Here is a 13,945-nt window from a genome sequence, read left to right on the forward strand (position 1 = left end):
TATTCAGGTACAATTTGGGAAGCCAGCATTCTACAAGGACAACAAGAAAATTCTGTAGCCCACAAAGGAAAAAGGCAGATTACAATAAAGTAATGGCAAGAATACTGGGAAAAAGAAAAAAAAAAAAAAGACTCATCAGCAAAAATAAATGCTGGAAGACAATGAAGTAATATCTCTGATGTGCTGAGGAACCATAATTGGAACTGAAATTTCTAAAGTCAGGCAAAATATCATTTACAAGTCAAGGCAAATCAGAAGTTTTTTTACACTGAAGCACTTAGAAATTACTACTAATAGACCCGTACAAAAAGAAATACTAAATAAGAAAGAAATGAACCTAGAAAGGATGAAAAGGATAAAGAAGCAACTGTATGCAAAAGAATTGTTAAAATATGCTGGTAAGTCTAAATAAATACTGAATGTGGAAAAAAAAATTACAATATCAGTCATTTTGTGTGTATTTTCAAAAACCAGCTGGCATTCCCAGTTAAAGACAGCATATTAAAAGCAAGCATTTGTTTCTGCTTCTTCCTGAAACCCCACAAAAATGACAGTCAAAGGATTTTCTTCAAACATAAAACCTACCAGAATGAAAAGGACAGGAAATATTTTAGTAGCAGCAAAATGTTGGATGCTGCGAAGGAAAAGGCAAGTCAGTTGGGGAGTATCAGTGATCCGTCTGATTTCACCACAGAGCCCCCCAAAAGGCCAGGCAACTGGCAACACTAGCTGTCTGTAGAGCGAAGTCTGAAGACAGACTCAACCCACACACTGCCCTGAAAGTCTGTTTAAGGTAATAAACGCCACAGATCTCCTCTTACCACATCGTGAGGCAACTGGTGCTTCCCCACCTCAGCATGAGATTGGAAGCTTATTCTCTGAAGAAATAAAACAAAAGGTCTCTGGACTGGAGGAATATCAGGCATATTTGAACATGCCAGTATCCTACTAAAAACAGAAGGATGCCCAGGAATCCCGGCTTCCAGAGGAGAGAGGAATTCCCAGCGTAAGAACAAGAGAAGATCCCAGAGTAATGGCTCAACACTAGTATACTGAGAGCAATGGGTCTCGATGGGGATAAGTCAGAAAGTTCCAGAAAATACTTATGGTTGGGGGGGCAAGCAGTGGGAATGACACTGAGAAAGTAATGGATATGTTTGCCAAGAGGAGATGTAGGCAACTGGGGGAAAGTGTGGGGCTGTAATTAGCGAGACATTGCTGAAAATTAAGCAAACAAACAGTACACATTAACCGGAGGGAAAACAAAGGAAAAGTCATAGTCAACGAGGTGGTTCAACTGTGAATAACAGTTCTATAGTTTAAATATCTTAAACAGTGACAACTTACAAACTAAATTAGGATATAGCTATTTTTTTTTAATGTATAGGGAGGGAATGTTGACATATGTATTATGGGGGGGGTGGAATAAAGAGGAAAAAAAACCCTTCAGTGTTCATTTGAGAAATCAATAGGTAATGCCTAAAACTGAAAATTCAAAAAACAGTAAAATAAACATATTGAGAAAGATGAAAAGAAAGAAATACTTGGCGTTTTTTAGTAGCTTTGCTTCCAGGCAGCGGGGAACCGGGAAGGAGAGTGAGGGGTAAGGGGGAACACACATATAGGCGGGCTTCTAGGCAGAGAGGAGCTACTGTTTCACAGGATCTTTATGCTCTCTATGGGACCAATGACCATAGATACAAATTTTCCTACAACTGGATTCAAAGTACTGGATCGCAATAATAAAGAAGATAGGAGGAAAAGTATTCTGAAGGAAATTAAAATAAAAATCCTCATGAAGAGGGTAAAAGGACCAATTTAACGTAGACTTTGTTTAACCTGAAAATTGACAGAGCCCACTAAAGAAAATAAAAAATACAAGATAACCCGAATCAACGAAAGGAGACAAAAAGGAAGAGAATGATAAATTTAAGAAAAAAACAAAAAACAAAAAAATGGCAGAAACTTAAATAGATCGGTCATCCCAATAAATTTTTAAAAAGAGAATCACTGTTAAAATACAGATTGGGGGGGGCGCCTGGGTGGCTCAGTGCGTTAAGCCGCTGCCTTCGGCTCGGGTCATGATCTCAGGGTCCTGGGATCGAGTCCCACATCGGGCTCTCTGCTCTGCGGGAGGCCTGCTTCCTCCTCTCTCTCTCTGCCTGCCTCTCTGCCTACTGTAATCTCTGTCTGTCAAATAAATAAATAAAATCTTTAAAAAAGAAAAAAAAATACAGATTGGGGCGACTGGGTGGCTCAGTCCGTTTAGCGACCAGTCCTTGATTCCGGCTCATTTCATGATCTCAGCGTCCTGAGATGGAGCCGGGCCTCTGGCTTGGAGCTCAGTGTGGCATCTGCTTGAGGTTTCCTCCCCCTTCCTCTGCCCCTCCCCCTGCTTGAGAGCTCTCTCTCTCTCTCTAAAAGAAATTATTTTTAAATATAAAATGGATTGATTTTTTAAACCTAACTATAAACAGTTTATAAGAGCTTCACTTAAAATGTATATACATGTATTTCAGACAGATTCTTTAAATTCTTAGAGAGAAAACCTACCAACAAAAAGTTCTAATTTTTTTTTTAAAAAGCCTGTGAATTTTATGGATCTAATAACACAACTTGGTACTATCCAAACAACAATGGACAGAATTATGTTGTAGGATTTTTTTCTGTCGGTGCTCGCAGTTCTTGAAGAGAAACCAGACAGTGTGGTGGGCAGCAAAGCGAAGTTTATTGAGCTATAGCAAAGTCATAGAACAAAGCTCTATTTAAAAAATGAGACAGGAAATCCAAAGGGATGGCCATCAAAGGTTCTAAATCTTAAGGGGTTTTTATGGGCTTGTTGGTAAGCTGTTTTAATCTGATTAACCCGTCTATGCCAGTCATCCAATCAGGTTTTTGTCACCTATCTATCATATGGGAGACAGGGGAGCGCTCCTTCCCCGGTTGGTGTAAAATCCTTTTGAGGGTGGGTTCCTCTTGAGGGACTGTGGGGGTGGGGGGTGCCTTATTCCTGCCTGCTTTCCAAATATCCTTGGCCGATTACACCAAGGAATTAACAAGCCCATAAACCTGGGAGATTTTAATTCATCTCTCAAAAACTGATAAATCAAGATTTAAAAAATAAGGATTTAGAATACATTAAAACCTTACATAGGAGGGAAAGCAAGATAGAAACTTGCATTCCCAAAGACACTAAATAGCCTCTTCAAGCAAACATTGGCCACATGGAAAGCCAGTAAGGAAATCTCAACCAATTTCATAGAACTGACCTTTAAAATGAAGTCATATAGACTGTAGGAAAATTGGGAAATGTGGATATTTTAAAGCACAAAATAAAAATTATCTGTCCTTGGGCGCCTGGGTGGCTCAGTGTGTTAAGCCGCTGCCTTCGGCTCAGGTCCTGATCTCAGGGTCTGGGATCGAGTCCCACATCGGGCTCTCTGCTCGGCGGGGAGCCTGCTTCCCTTCCTCTCTCTCTGCCTGCCTCTCTACCTACTTGTGATCTCTCTCTGTCAAATAAATAAATAAAATTTTAAAAAAAAAATTATCTCTCCTCCCCCTCTGCCTGGAGATGGCCTCTTTTAATATTTGACATATTTCCTTTCAGTCTTTTTCAAAAATGTGTATTTATACCTGCTTTTCTTTTTCTTCCCTTATCTTTTTCATAGGGAGATTTGCTGCATATTCCTTTTGTGTCCTGTTTTATTTGCACACAATGTCCTAGTTTATTTCTGCTGTGAGGGCACTAGGCTCCCTGGAGTTTATTTGCATTCCAGAGCCAGGCTAACGGAAGGAGTATGTGCTCCGTGAGATAATGTGTGGCTCTCAGGAGAAAGTAAGATGTGTTCGCCCTTAGGTAAGCCAGAAGGAAAGTGGCCTCAGAATGCAATACAGGAGAGGTGGAGAGGAAGTTTTCAGAGTTGAAGCAAAAGCCAGATGGTCCCTCTACCAAAAACGACCCTGGTGCCTCCTCCCACCCCCAATTCAGAACCTGCAGGATCCGGGCAGAGGAAATGCTCACTCACACCCGGCGGACCCCTGAGAGGACAGGCCCACCAGTCCCACGTGCGGAGCGAGGGGAGAGGAGGTGCTAACTAGAGGCGGAGGAAGAAGCCAAAGGACAGTCCCTGGGAGAATGGAGATGTAGAAGAACAAGGCAGAATCAACACGGGGCCCCTCAAAGGACGTCGAGTCTTCGGCCCCGCCTCCCCTCACCACATTCCCATCGCTAAATAAAGTCACAATTGTCTGAGTACTGCATCTGGACCCTTCCGGTGTCAACGCGGTCCAACCCCGCAGCAGAGGTCAGGGTGCACGAGCCGGGGCGAGGAGGAACCAGCCCGGGAACGATGGGCGGGGCGGCTCTTAGGGCGCGGCGACTGGAAGGAAGCCAGGTCCCAGCCCTTCTGCTGTGGCTTGTGTCGGGAAAGCCGTGCCCTGCGGCAGCGGATGTCTCGGGTTTCTCCCGCCTCCAGCGCTCCCACCCAGCGGAACCTGCCCCTGGCGAGCCGCGCCCCCTAAGGGACCAGGATTTAAGGCTTAAGCAAGCCTTGCTTCAAGTAGTTTCTGTTGAATGCCTGCTTGACACACGGGAGGACTTGATACATTTTAACTGTTGCTATTCTTTTTCTTTAGGTATGCCCACTTGCTACAGTGATGTGAGGCATAGGCTTTGGTTTAAAAAGTCCTGGGTTTAGGGGCGCCTGGGTGGTTCAGTAGGTTAAAACCTCTGCCTTCTGCTCAGGTCATGATCTCAGGGTCCTGGGATAGGGCCCTCCATCCGGCTCTCTGCTCAGCGGGGAGCCTGCTTCCCCTTCTTTCTCTTTGCCTGCCTCTCTGCCTACTTGTGATCTCTGTCAAATAAATAAATAAATAATCTTTTTAAAAAAATAAGTCTTGGGTTTAAATCCTTCCTCAAATCCCACTTATTAGCTACTTGGCTGTGGCAGAGTGGATTTGCCACCACTCGAAATCTGTTTCCTCAGCTGTAAAATGGAATTAATGTTACCTACTTTATGGGATTGAATTAGCTAATCTATGTAAAGCACTTAGCATAGTGCCCAGCCTGCAGTTAATGGTAGGAATTAGAATTACCATTTAACATATGGTTGTTGGTGTTTCTCGTTTTTTTCCACCCCGGAACTGCTTCTTCTCCCTCTCTCTTAATTAAATATTTTGGGGTGAGGGAGGCATTTCTTTTGAGACCATTTGGAAATCTATTCCTGTTTTTAAGTAGCCCCATTTTTCCATTTTAGTTCATCTTAGTATAATGCATCCATGCTTTCTAGTGTGGAGGGCAGAGATTTAAAGAAATAGAGAAATAAGTGAAGTTACATATAGCTCACGTGTCCTTCAATAGATACCTGTATCAACACAAACAAGGAAGCAGACAAAAGAGAGTGGATCCACAAAGGCTTTATAAAGGAAGCGACTCTTCAGCGTCATCTTGAAATATAAAGGTTTGGAATCAGATAACCCTGTATTTGGACCTGTGCTCAGCCACTGACTAGCTGTGGGTGAATTAGCTTACCATCTGGCCCAAGTGTCAGTCACCTCGGGTATTCAATGATGATACTAACACCCACCTACAAGTTGAGTGGGATTAAGTTAGCTGATAAATGTGAAAGCCCACGAAATTGACAGATAGTAAATTATTAATACATGCTGCATCTATTAGCTTCCAACCCTCTCCCGTCCTATCTTCTGCATTACCCTCTCCCTACTAACTCCTCCATCCTCCCTCCCCCTCTCAGCCTTAATTTAGTTTGCTATCACCTGGAAACCTAATACCCGTCCTAGCTACTAAGAAAAATATAAAGCCAGGGCGCCTGGGTGGCTCATTCGATTAAGTGTCTGCCTTCAGCTCCGGTCATGATCCCAGGGTCCTGAAATTGGGTCCCGCATCAGGCTCCCTGCTCAGTGGGCAACCTGCTTCTCCCTCTCCCTCTGCCTCTCTCCCTGCTCATTCTCTCTCTCTCTCTCTCAAATAAATAAATAAAATCTGAAAAAAGAAAAATATAAAGCCTCCAGAGTTGCAGGTTGACATCTGATCATTAATGGTCCATTAATGAAGATATTGATCCATGGACAACTTCTATGGTTACCTGAAAACATCTGCCCCTGTTGTCCATAGCATGCCTTAAAGCATATTTTTCCAGCTTTTTGAGAAAAGTGAAACGCAGGTTTGAAACAGAAGTCTTACCAAAGCTTGAGATCAATTTCACCTATACCTTCTCAACCTACCCACCCTAAAGACTCTGTCACTTAAAATGAGGTTAGTCCAATAATATGTGCTCTTCCACGATTTGACCTGTGACCATTTTTTAAAAAGTATTCTATTTATTTATTTGATGGAGAGAGAGAAAGAGAGCGCACACAAGCAGGGGGAGCCACAGAGGAAGCAGGTTTGCTGAGCAGGGAGCTAGCTGCAGGGCTTGATCCCAAGACCCCAGGACCATGACCTGAGTCAAGGCAGAAGTTCAACCAACTGAGCCACCCAGGCGCCCTGACTTGTGACCGTTTTTTAACTGACTTTTGGGGGGGACGACAAATTAAAATTTGAAATTTCCCAAGCCAATCCTTTGTTTTGAATAATGAGGATTTCATTTCTTCACGTAACCACCATGCCAAGAAGGCATGGAGGGGAATTGAGTTTGCTTCTCTAGAGAGGAAAAGGCTAGGAGGGGACATTAATCCTGGCTGGAAGCCTGTGATAGAACCTCCTCTGTAGCACAGAATGGACCTGAGGATTGTGTCCCTTTAGCCAATAAGCACTAGAGGAGGAAAACCAGAGAGATCAAAGCCTCACCGACCACCCCTGCTGGGAACATAGTCAATCCTGATTTCAACTACTGGTTGCTAATGTATTCTCATCTGAAACCAGGTCCAGCCTGACCTTATCAGCTTCCTGCTTCCCTCCTGCAGACAACTCTCCCCAAGTCCTCATCTGCCTGATTTTCAACAGCATCACCTGATGGCCTTCATTCCCTCTCCACCTCCCCCATCAACAGAGAACTAAGGATTGGGGACAGCAGCACGGAGCTTGCCTTCCAAGTGTTGACCATCTTGGAACCCACAAGGTGATTACCGTAGAAAATCAAGTAAAACTAAACATCACTAAAAGGCAGCACACGTGAAGAGTAGGGGTATGAGTTTCTTCCGGCTTCAGGGGGAAAGGTGTTCACTAAGAGCCGAGCTGCCCAAAGGGAGTTCCTGGGGGGAAATCCACTTTTCCTCTCCATTGTGTGGGGTCACTGGTTTAGAACAATTAAGGACATGAACCTTCGAGTCAGACTGCCAGGGCCTGAAACTCAGCTCAGTCCATAACTAGCGTGTGGCCCTGGCAAATGACTTCACCTACCTGGGCCTCAGTCTCCTCCTCCCTAAAATGGGGACAGTGATAATGTCCCCCTGTCGCACAGACCTGGGGTGCGGATAAACTGAGTGCAGAGATGTGAAACACGTGGTATATAGTAAATACGAACCCGGGCTACCGACCCGTGTAATTTACGACTCGGTGTTACTGAGAAGAAGCAATGGACAAAGTGAGGCGCGCCATCCTGTCTGCGCGATTAACTCATACTGCCCGGGGAGGAGCGAGGGTGTTCAAGGCACCGTCTGGGATGGCTTGTATAATGTCATCCTCAAGCAAAATGCCTTGTAATTGGCGCAGCTCCTAACACACACGTCCGCCCGAGCATGCACGCGAGGCGGGGCTGGCTGCTCGGCTGCGTGGTCTGGGTCTGGTCTGTAAACACCCGCTCGCGGCGTGTCCGCTCGGGCCGCCGGGTGAGGCTGCGTCTCTGGGTGTCACCGACACACACACACACTGATAGGAACCCTGCTTCGACGTGCGTGTCACGGCGTAAAAATAGAGGCTTAAGCCGTCAGCCGGTCTCGCAGCGGCAGCGGGCGGGGGCGGCGGCGGCGGCGGCGGCGGCCGCAGGAGAGTCACGGCCGTGGCGCTCGCTGCGCCTGCCCTCGGCCTCCGGGACGGAGACCCCGCGCCGCGCTCGCACCGAGGTAGAGGGGCTGCGGGGCGGGGGTGGGGGCGGAGGTGGGGGGTGGTCGCCTCCCTCGCGGCGCCCAGAGGCGCACGGCTTGGGGCTGGGGGTGGTGGGGAGGGAGGAGCGAAGGAGGGGACCCGGGAGCCGAGCCAGCCGAGCTCCCCAGGGCTCCCTCCCTGCACCCCCAGCGCCGGGCTGTCTGGGCTGGCCGCGGCCGGGGCGACAGCCATGAACCTGTTAGAACCGCCGCGGCGGCGGGCGGGCGGCCGGCGGGAGGGATGCGGCGGACGCGGGCGCCTGAACGTGGTGGATGGGGTTGGAGAAGGCCGAGGGGGGTACCCCGGGACGGAATGGGGCTCCTCCGGCCTCGGGGAGAAATAGAGTCCCAACGAGCTCCTTCCTACCTGTGAGCTCCTTCCCGCTTCCCCTTTACCATGCAGTGTCCATCACCGGGGCAGCAGAAGCTATTTCGAGAAACCGTTCTTTGGGGATAAAGTGATGGGGTCTTTAGGAGCGAGGAGACAAGGCAGGTGATGTTGATGATGGTCGAACGATGATAGTGGTGGTGGTGATGGCGATGGTGGCTATGGTGCTATTATCTCTGTGGTCTCTCCACACCCCTGCCTTTGCAAAAATCTCTCTCCCTGAACACCCTAAGGTCCGGGCTCCCCTCAGCAGCCCTGATCCTAATGCCCCTGCGCGCTAAGACCTGTTATTGCATGGTCTCCCCTGGCCTAGGGGAAAGGAGAGCTGGGGGCCCTGGCTCACGGGGAGGGATGAGTTCACAGAGTGTGTGCAGGTCAAAGATGGCCTCTAGCTAGTAGACTTTCGGTTGAGGACCAGGAAGGGAGCGAAAAGGGAATCCTTGGGACCAGCCTACCCTGGTGATGGGAGAGGAGGAGGAGAAAGGAGCTCTTATCACAACGGCCTCTCTGCCTGAAGGACCCAGGCCAAGTCTCAAAGGCTGGCCCTTCCCAGCTCTGCCGTTCTGAACAAGCTCCCGCTTTCAGAAAGGCCAGCTGTCCACAGAGAGTCCAGGGAACACCTGCTAAGCCCCTCACTGCCAGCCCCATGCCCCACATAGGGTCACTTGACTTCAACAGCAATACAGATGGCCATTTCAGCCTCTGCGACCCTGGCAGGAGCCCTCATCCCTTCCTTTCTTCAGCCCCCAGCCTCCGCCTCTTCCCCACACACCCAGACACATTACTCCAGCCCTGCTTGACTCAGAAATGAGAGATGAGGTTTGAACAGTAATTTCTGCATGCTGATCGAAGGAGAGTGGTTTGGCCATTGCGCACACACCTTGGAACCCTCTTCCATTAGTGCGTGCCTTCAGCAAGTGTTTTTCAAAAACTTACACTTCCTCTTTATTGCTGTTCCCCCACTTTCCCAGCCCCCAATGTACACATCCCACAGTAGGCCTAACTCTGAGACAGTGGTAAGGCAGGAATGGGTTAAAGTAGCCCATCTCTCTGGTGCTGAGAATCAGGCTTGGCATATGTCATGGCCCCAGCTGCTGCTGTCTTCCCGCTAATTCCCTCCGGATGGGTCCAGAGCCACCCCCCATTCCCATCCCAGCTCCCTGGGCTCTCTGCCTGGAGCCCCAGGCAGATGAGACCCAGATTCCGGCTGGCAAGAGCTTCCACAACGGGCACTGCCACCCAAATATCAAATGTGTGTGTGTGTGTTTATGTGTGTGTGTTGGGAGTGGGGGTGGAGTGGCAGAGCAGAAAGCCAGCAGCTGGGCAGCTCCCTCTCCCCGTAAACAAGGACATGTGACTCCCACCTCCTTGCCTGGCTGAGCCAAAGAGCAGAAAGGAGCCACTGCAGCTTGAGAGAGAGAGTAATTGTGGTGCCCCCCCCCCCCCCCGCCCCCAGGGCCAGAGTTCCCTTCCCTCCCTTGAGAGGCTTCTCCCCAGGGCCCAGCCCAGCTGGGAAGAAGGGAAGCAGCTGCTCCGGACCCAGTCAGGTGTGTCTCCCTTCCCTCCCTCCTGCAGCAACAGCCACCGGAGACTGACCTGTCAGCAGCTCGAGGACACGCCTGCAGCTGCCTCTGAGATGTGCCCTGGTAACTGGCTCTGGGCCTCCATGACTTTTATGGCCCGCTTCTCCCGGAGCGGCTCAAGGTCTCCCGTTCGCACTAGAGGGGCCCTGGAGGAGATGCCCTCGGTTCAACATCCCTTCCTCAATGTCTTTGAGTTGGAGAGGCTGCTCTACACAGGCAAGACCGCCTGTAACCATGCCGATGAGGTCTGGCCGGGCCTCTACCTCGGAGACCAGTACGTAGCCGGCAGCCCGGGGTCATGGCTGTGTGTGTGTGTGTGTGTGTGTGTGTGTGTACACACGCAAGAAGGAGAAGGGTGGCGGGGAGGCCCTGAGTCCTGTTGTTGGTTCCAGGTTGAGGAGGGAGGGGCAGGGGTGCATGGGCAGAGAGTGGAGGCTGGAGGGTTTGGGGGAGCTGGGGCAGGATTATTGATATGCCCAACTCTGGACAGCTAGTCTCTGTTTAAGCAATAATGTCACTCACTTAGCAAAATTAATTATTGAGTGCCGATGTCATGCAGCGGACATCACAGATGACTTCCCTGACCTTCTATTTGTGGTGCCGTGATGCTGGTGAAGGGCAGCCATTGGGGGCCAGGAAGTGGGTGGCAAGCCGAGGGGGTGGCCAGGCAAAGCCGCAGTGCACGCAGACGTTCTGGGGCTTGGGGGCCCTGGAGAGAAGAGCATCCAGGGAAGAGTCCCCCTCACTTTTCTCTCTCAAGGGCTTCATTGTGTACAAGGAGCTTTTCACATGCATTTTTTCTCTTAATCTTCACAACAGCCTTGGGAGGTAGGTACCACTGCCCTCAGGTTACAAAAGGCAAAACTGAAGCTCAGAGATGTTGTGACTGGCCCAAGGTCAGATGGGTCGTAAGTAGCAGAGCCAGGACTTGGAGGTTCAAGTTCAGTGCTCGTTGTACTTGAGGAGTTTGCACTGGACAGAGCATTGGCCCTGAGGTATGGCCATGTTGCCTGAGAGGCGTCTGCACTAAGCTGAGGGGGGTGGGCCAGAGGAACACCCCAAGGTGATGTCATAAGACAGGGTCATGTGAACATAGAATAACTGGTAGAACGTGAGAAGGTTCTGGGTATCAAAGAGAGTAGAAAGCAACAGGGGAGGGGCGCCTGGGTGGCTCAGTGGGTTAAGCCTCTGCCTTCGGCTCAGGTCATGATCTCAGGGTCCTGGGATCGAGCCTCGATCGACTTGTGATCTCTCTCTTTCTCTCAAATAAAATCTTGAAAAAAAGAGTAAGCAACAGGGGAGTTAGGTGTGGGAGCCAGGGTCAGAATACTGTCACCTCCCGGTTAGCAGGGAGGTTGAACATGAGCTGTTCCAACAACCCAGCCAAGGTCCAGATCCCCATGGGTGCACTGACCTCCATGTTGACCTTTTCTGTCTCTGCTTGAATACCCCAGTGACAGGAGAGTCATTCCCTCCAAAGGTGTTTCTGTTTTGCTTCAGCTGAATTTCACGGTTAGTACATACCTCCATACACGAAGTACAGAACCACTCAGTCCTGCCCACAAATCAAGTAAAATCCCACTGCCTTGGAGGACTCTTTCAGTATTTTACATTATGGCTATAGTTAGCCACTCCATTAGTCTTCTCTTCTCCAGGCGGAACCTCCCCCAGAACTCTCAGCCCTCGCTCTAGGATGAGACTCCAGGTCGTTGCCATCTTGGTTCCCAGCTCTGGGTCCTCCGGAGGCGCGGCAGAGGCCTGGAGCCGGTGACCTTAGCGAGGCGGCGGACAGGGTGGAGGCCACAGCTTCTTGGCCCAGAGCCTAGCCGCCCCACCCTCCCTTTACCGTCCGCTCTCCGCAGGGACATCGCTAACAGCCGCCGGGAGCTCCGCCGCCTGGGCATCACGCACGTCCTCAATGCCTCACACAGCAGGTGGCGAGGCACCCCCGAGGCCTACGAGGGGCTGGGCATCCGATATCTGGGTGTCGAGGCCCATGACTCGCCAGCCTTTGACATGAGCATCCACTTCCAGACAGCTGCCGACTTCATCCACCGGGCGCTGAACCAGCCAGGAGGTAGGAGGGGGCGGCCAGGGGGAGGGAAGGAGCCGGGGACATGGAGGGGGGGGAAAGCCGGAGGGCTCAAGGCAGGAGAGATTTGAGTGACAGGACAGAGGCTCAGGATCTGATATGAAGGCCAAAAAGCCACTGTCATCTGTTTGTAAAAGGCAGTGCATGAGAAGACGAGAAGGAAAGAATCCACAGTGTTCACCAAGGCCCGATGCTAATGTACTTGATACACTCGGGCAGATCACCACTCCGTGCGAGACTCGGCTTTGCATTAGTGACGAGCATCTGTCTCCCTGGGAGCCCTTTTCAGGCTCCCGGAGGCTGAGCTGCTGCGTGCTGTGGGTCTGTCGTATCCTGTCCAGGCATCCCAGGGGTCAGCATTCCCCCCGCCCGCAGTCTGCACCCTGCTTCCCCGTCTCCCTCCTCACCCAGCCCTGTAGCCCTCGCCGCCTCCAGCCCACCACATACGGTCCCACGGCCACCTCGTGTGTCTGTCCTCACAGGGAAGATCCTGGTGCACTGCGCCGTGGGCGTGAGCCGGTCCGCCACGCTGGTGCTGGCCTACCTCATGCTGTACCATCACCTCACCCTCGTGGAGGCCATCAAGAAGGTCAAGGACCACCGAGGCATCATCCCCAACCGGGGCTTCTTGCGGCAGCTCCTGGCCCTGGATCGCAGGCTGCGGCAGGGTCTGGAGGCATGAGGGGAGGGGACAGGAGGTCAGGCCAGGTGCATTTGGCCCTGGCTCCCAGCTGCAGAGAGGAGGCCCAGATATCCCATCCTCTCCTGTGGGCAGGAGAGCAAGAGGGCTGGGGCTTCCACCACTGCTGCTGTTGGTCGGGAGGGGATGGGGAGGTGACGCTGGCTGGTGTGCTGGGCACCCAGGAGGGAGCTGACCGGGGAAAGGAAACAGCTGAAGCTGTAGGTAGACGGCAGTCCTGGGACTCCGACACCCTGGATTCCAGCCAGGATGCTCCCCGTCACCCAGAGCCCCCTCCGCACCCTCCCCCATTGTGCCCAAGAGTTCCCCCTCGCTCATTTAAGAACACAAGTGTCATCTCTGTCCCGTGCCTGTGCAGGGAGTCAGGGATGCTGCAAGCACGGACGCCATGCCATGGTGTAGATGTGTTGGGGTAGATGGTGGTGTCGAGACAGACGGTAAAGAGAGGGTGTGAAAAGCTGTGAAACCAGAGGGAGACACTCACAGACTTGTTACTCCAAGCGCAGGAAGAGAAGGTGTGGGAGGGTTGGCGCTGTGCCCGCGGGCGCTGGTCGCGGCCAGGAGCCGCAGAGGTGCATGCCTGCGAGTCTTGAGATGATGGCTCGCCTCCTGGCTGCAGATGTCTTGAGGAAAAATAAAGCTGGTGGACACGACTTTGGTGAAGTCATTGACAGCATGTAGGGGATCCCCACCTCTCTCCTGGAAGCCCCTGGCTTTCTGGCCATAGCAACAGTTCCTGACTCCCTCATCGTGGTCATAAACCTCCAGCGGTTCTCAGGGGGTGGTTCTTTCAAGTCCAATTTCACTGTGGCCACAAGCGAAATCTTGAAGTGTTGTTTCCCACTGTGTCCACACAGGGGCAGCAGAGGACCAAAAAACGTTAGGCCTGCACCCCTGCTCTGTCTGCCAGGCTTAAATTAGGTCTCTGTTCCCCAGCTCAGGCGTACAGGAAATATTGCTTTATTTTCCAAAAAAGTTCCAGATTCTCTATCAAGTCCCCACCGTGATGGGATAGCAGAATATGCATCTTCAATCAACCCCTTCCCTAAATCCTACATTCATGGGGTCTGGGGTTTGCTTGGTAACAAGAAATTGGAGGAGAGGGAAGGAGGGGTGATGTAATTGCTTCCTCTTGTCAT

At 50.8% G+C, this 13,945-nt stretch overlaps 1 protein-coding gene across 1 annotated transcript; it reads left to right on the top strand.

The window, feature by feature from the left end:
- Positions 1 to 7,948: 7,948 nt before the first annotated feature.
- Positions 7,949 to 13,459, top strand: DUSP26 (dual specificity phosphatase 26). The gene is made up of 4 exons (XM_044225402.1): positions 7,949 to 8,022; positions 10,007 to 10,288; positions 11,877 to 12,091; positions 12,589 to 13,459. Exons 2-4 carry the CDS (start codon positions 10,068 to 10,070, stop codon positions 12,786 to 12,788), a joined length of 636 nt encoding a protein of 211 aa, XP_044081337.1. The 5' UTR covers positions 7,949 to 8,022; positions 10,007 to 10,067; the 3' UTR covers positions 12,789 to 13,459.
- Positions 13,460 to 13,945: the final 486 nt, after the last annotated feature.

Source organism: Neovison vison, chromosome 11 (assembly GCF_020171115.1).
Source record: "Neovison vison isolate M4711 chromosome 11, ASM_NN_V1, whole genome shotgun sequence".
NCBI classification, from domain to species: domain Eukaryota; kingdom Metazoa; phylum Chordata; class Mammalia; order Carnivora; family Mustelidae; genus Neogale; species Neogale vison.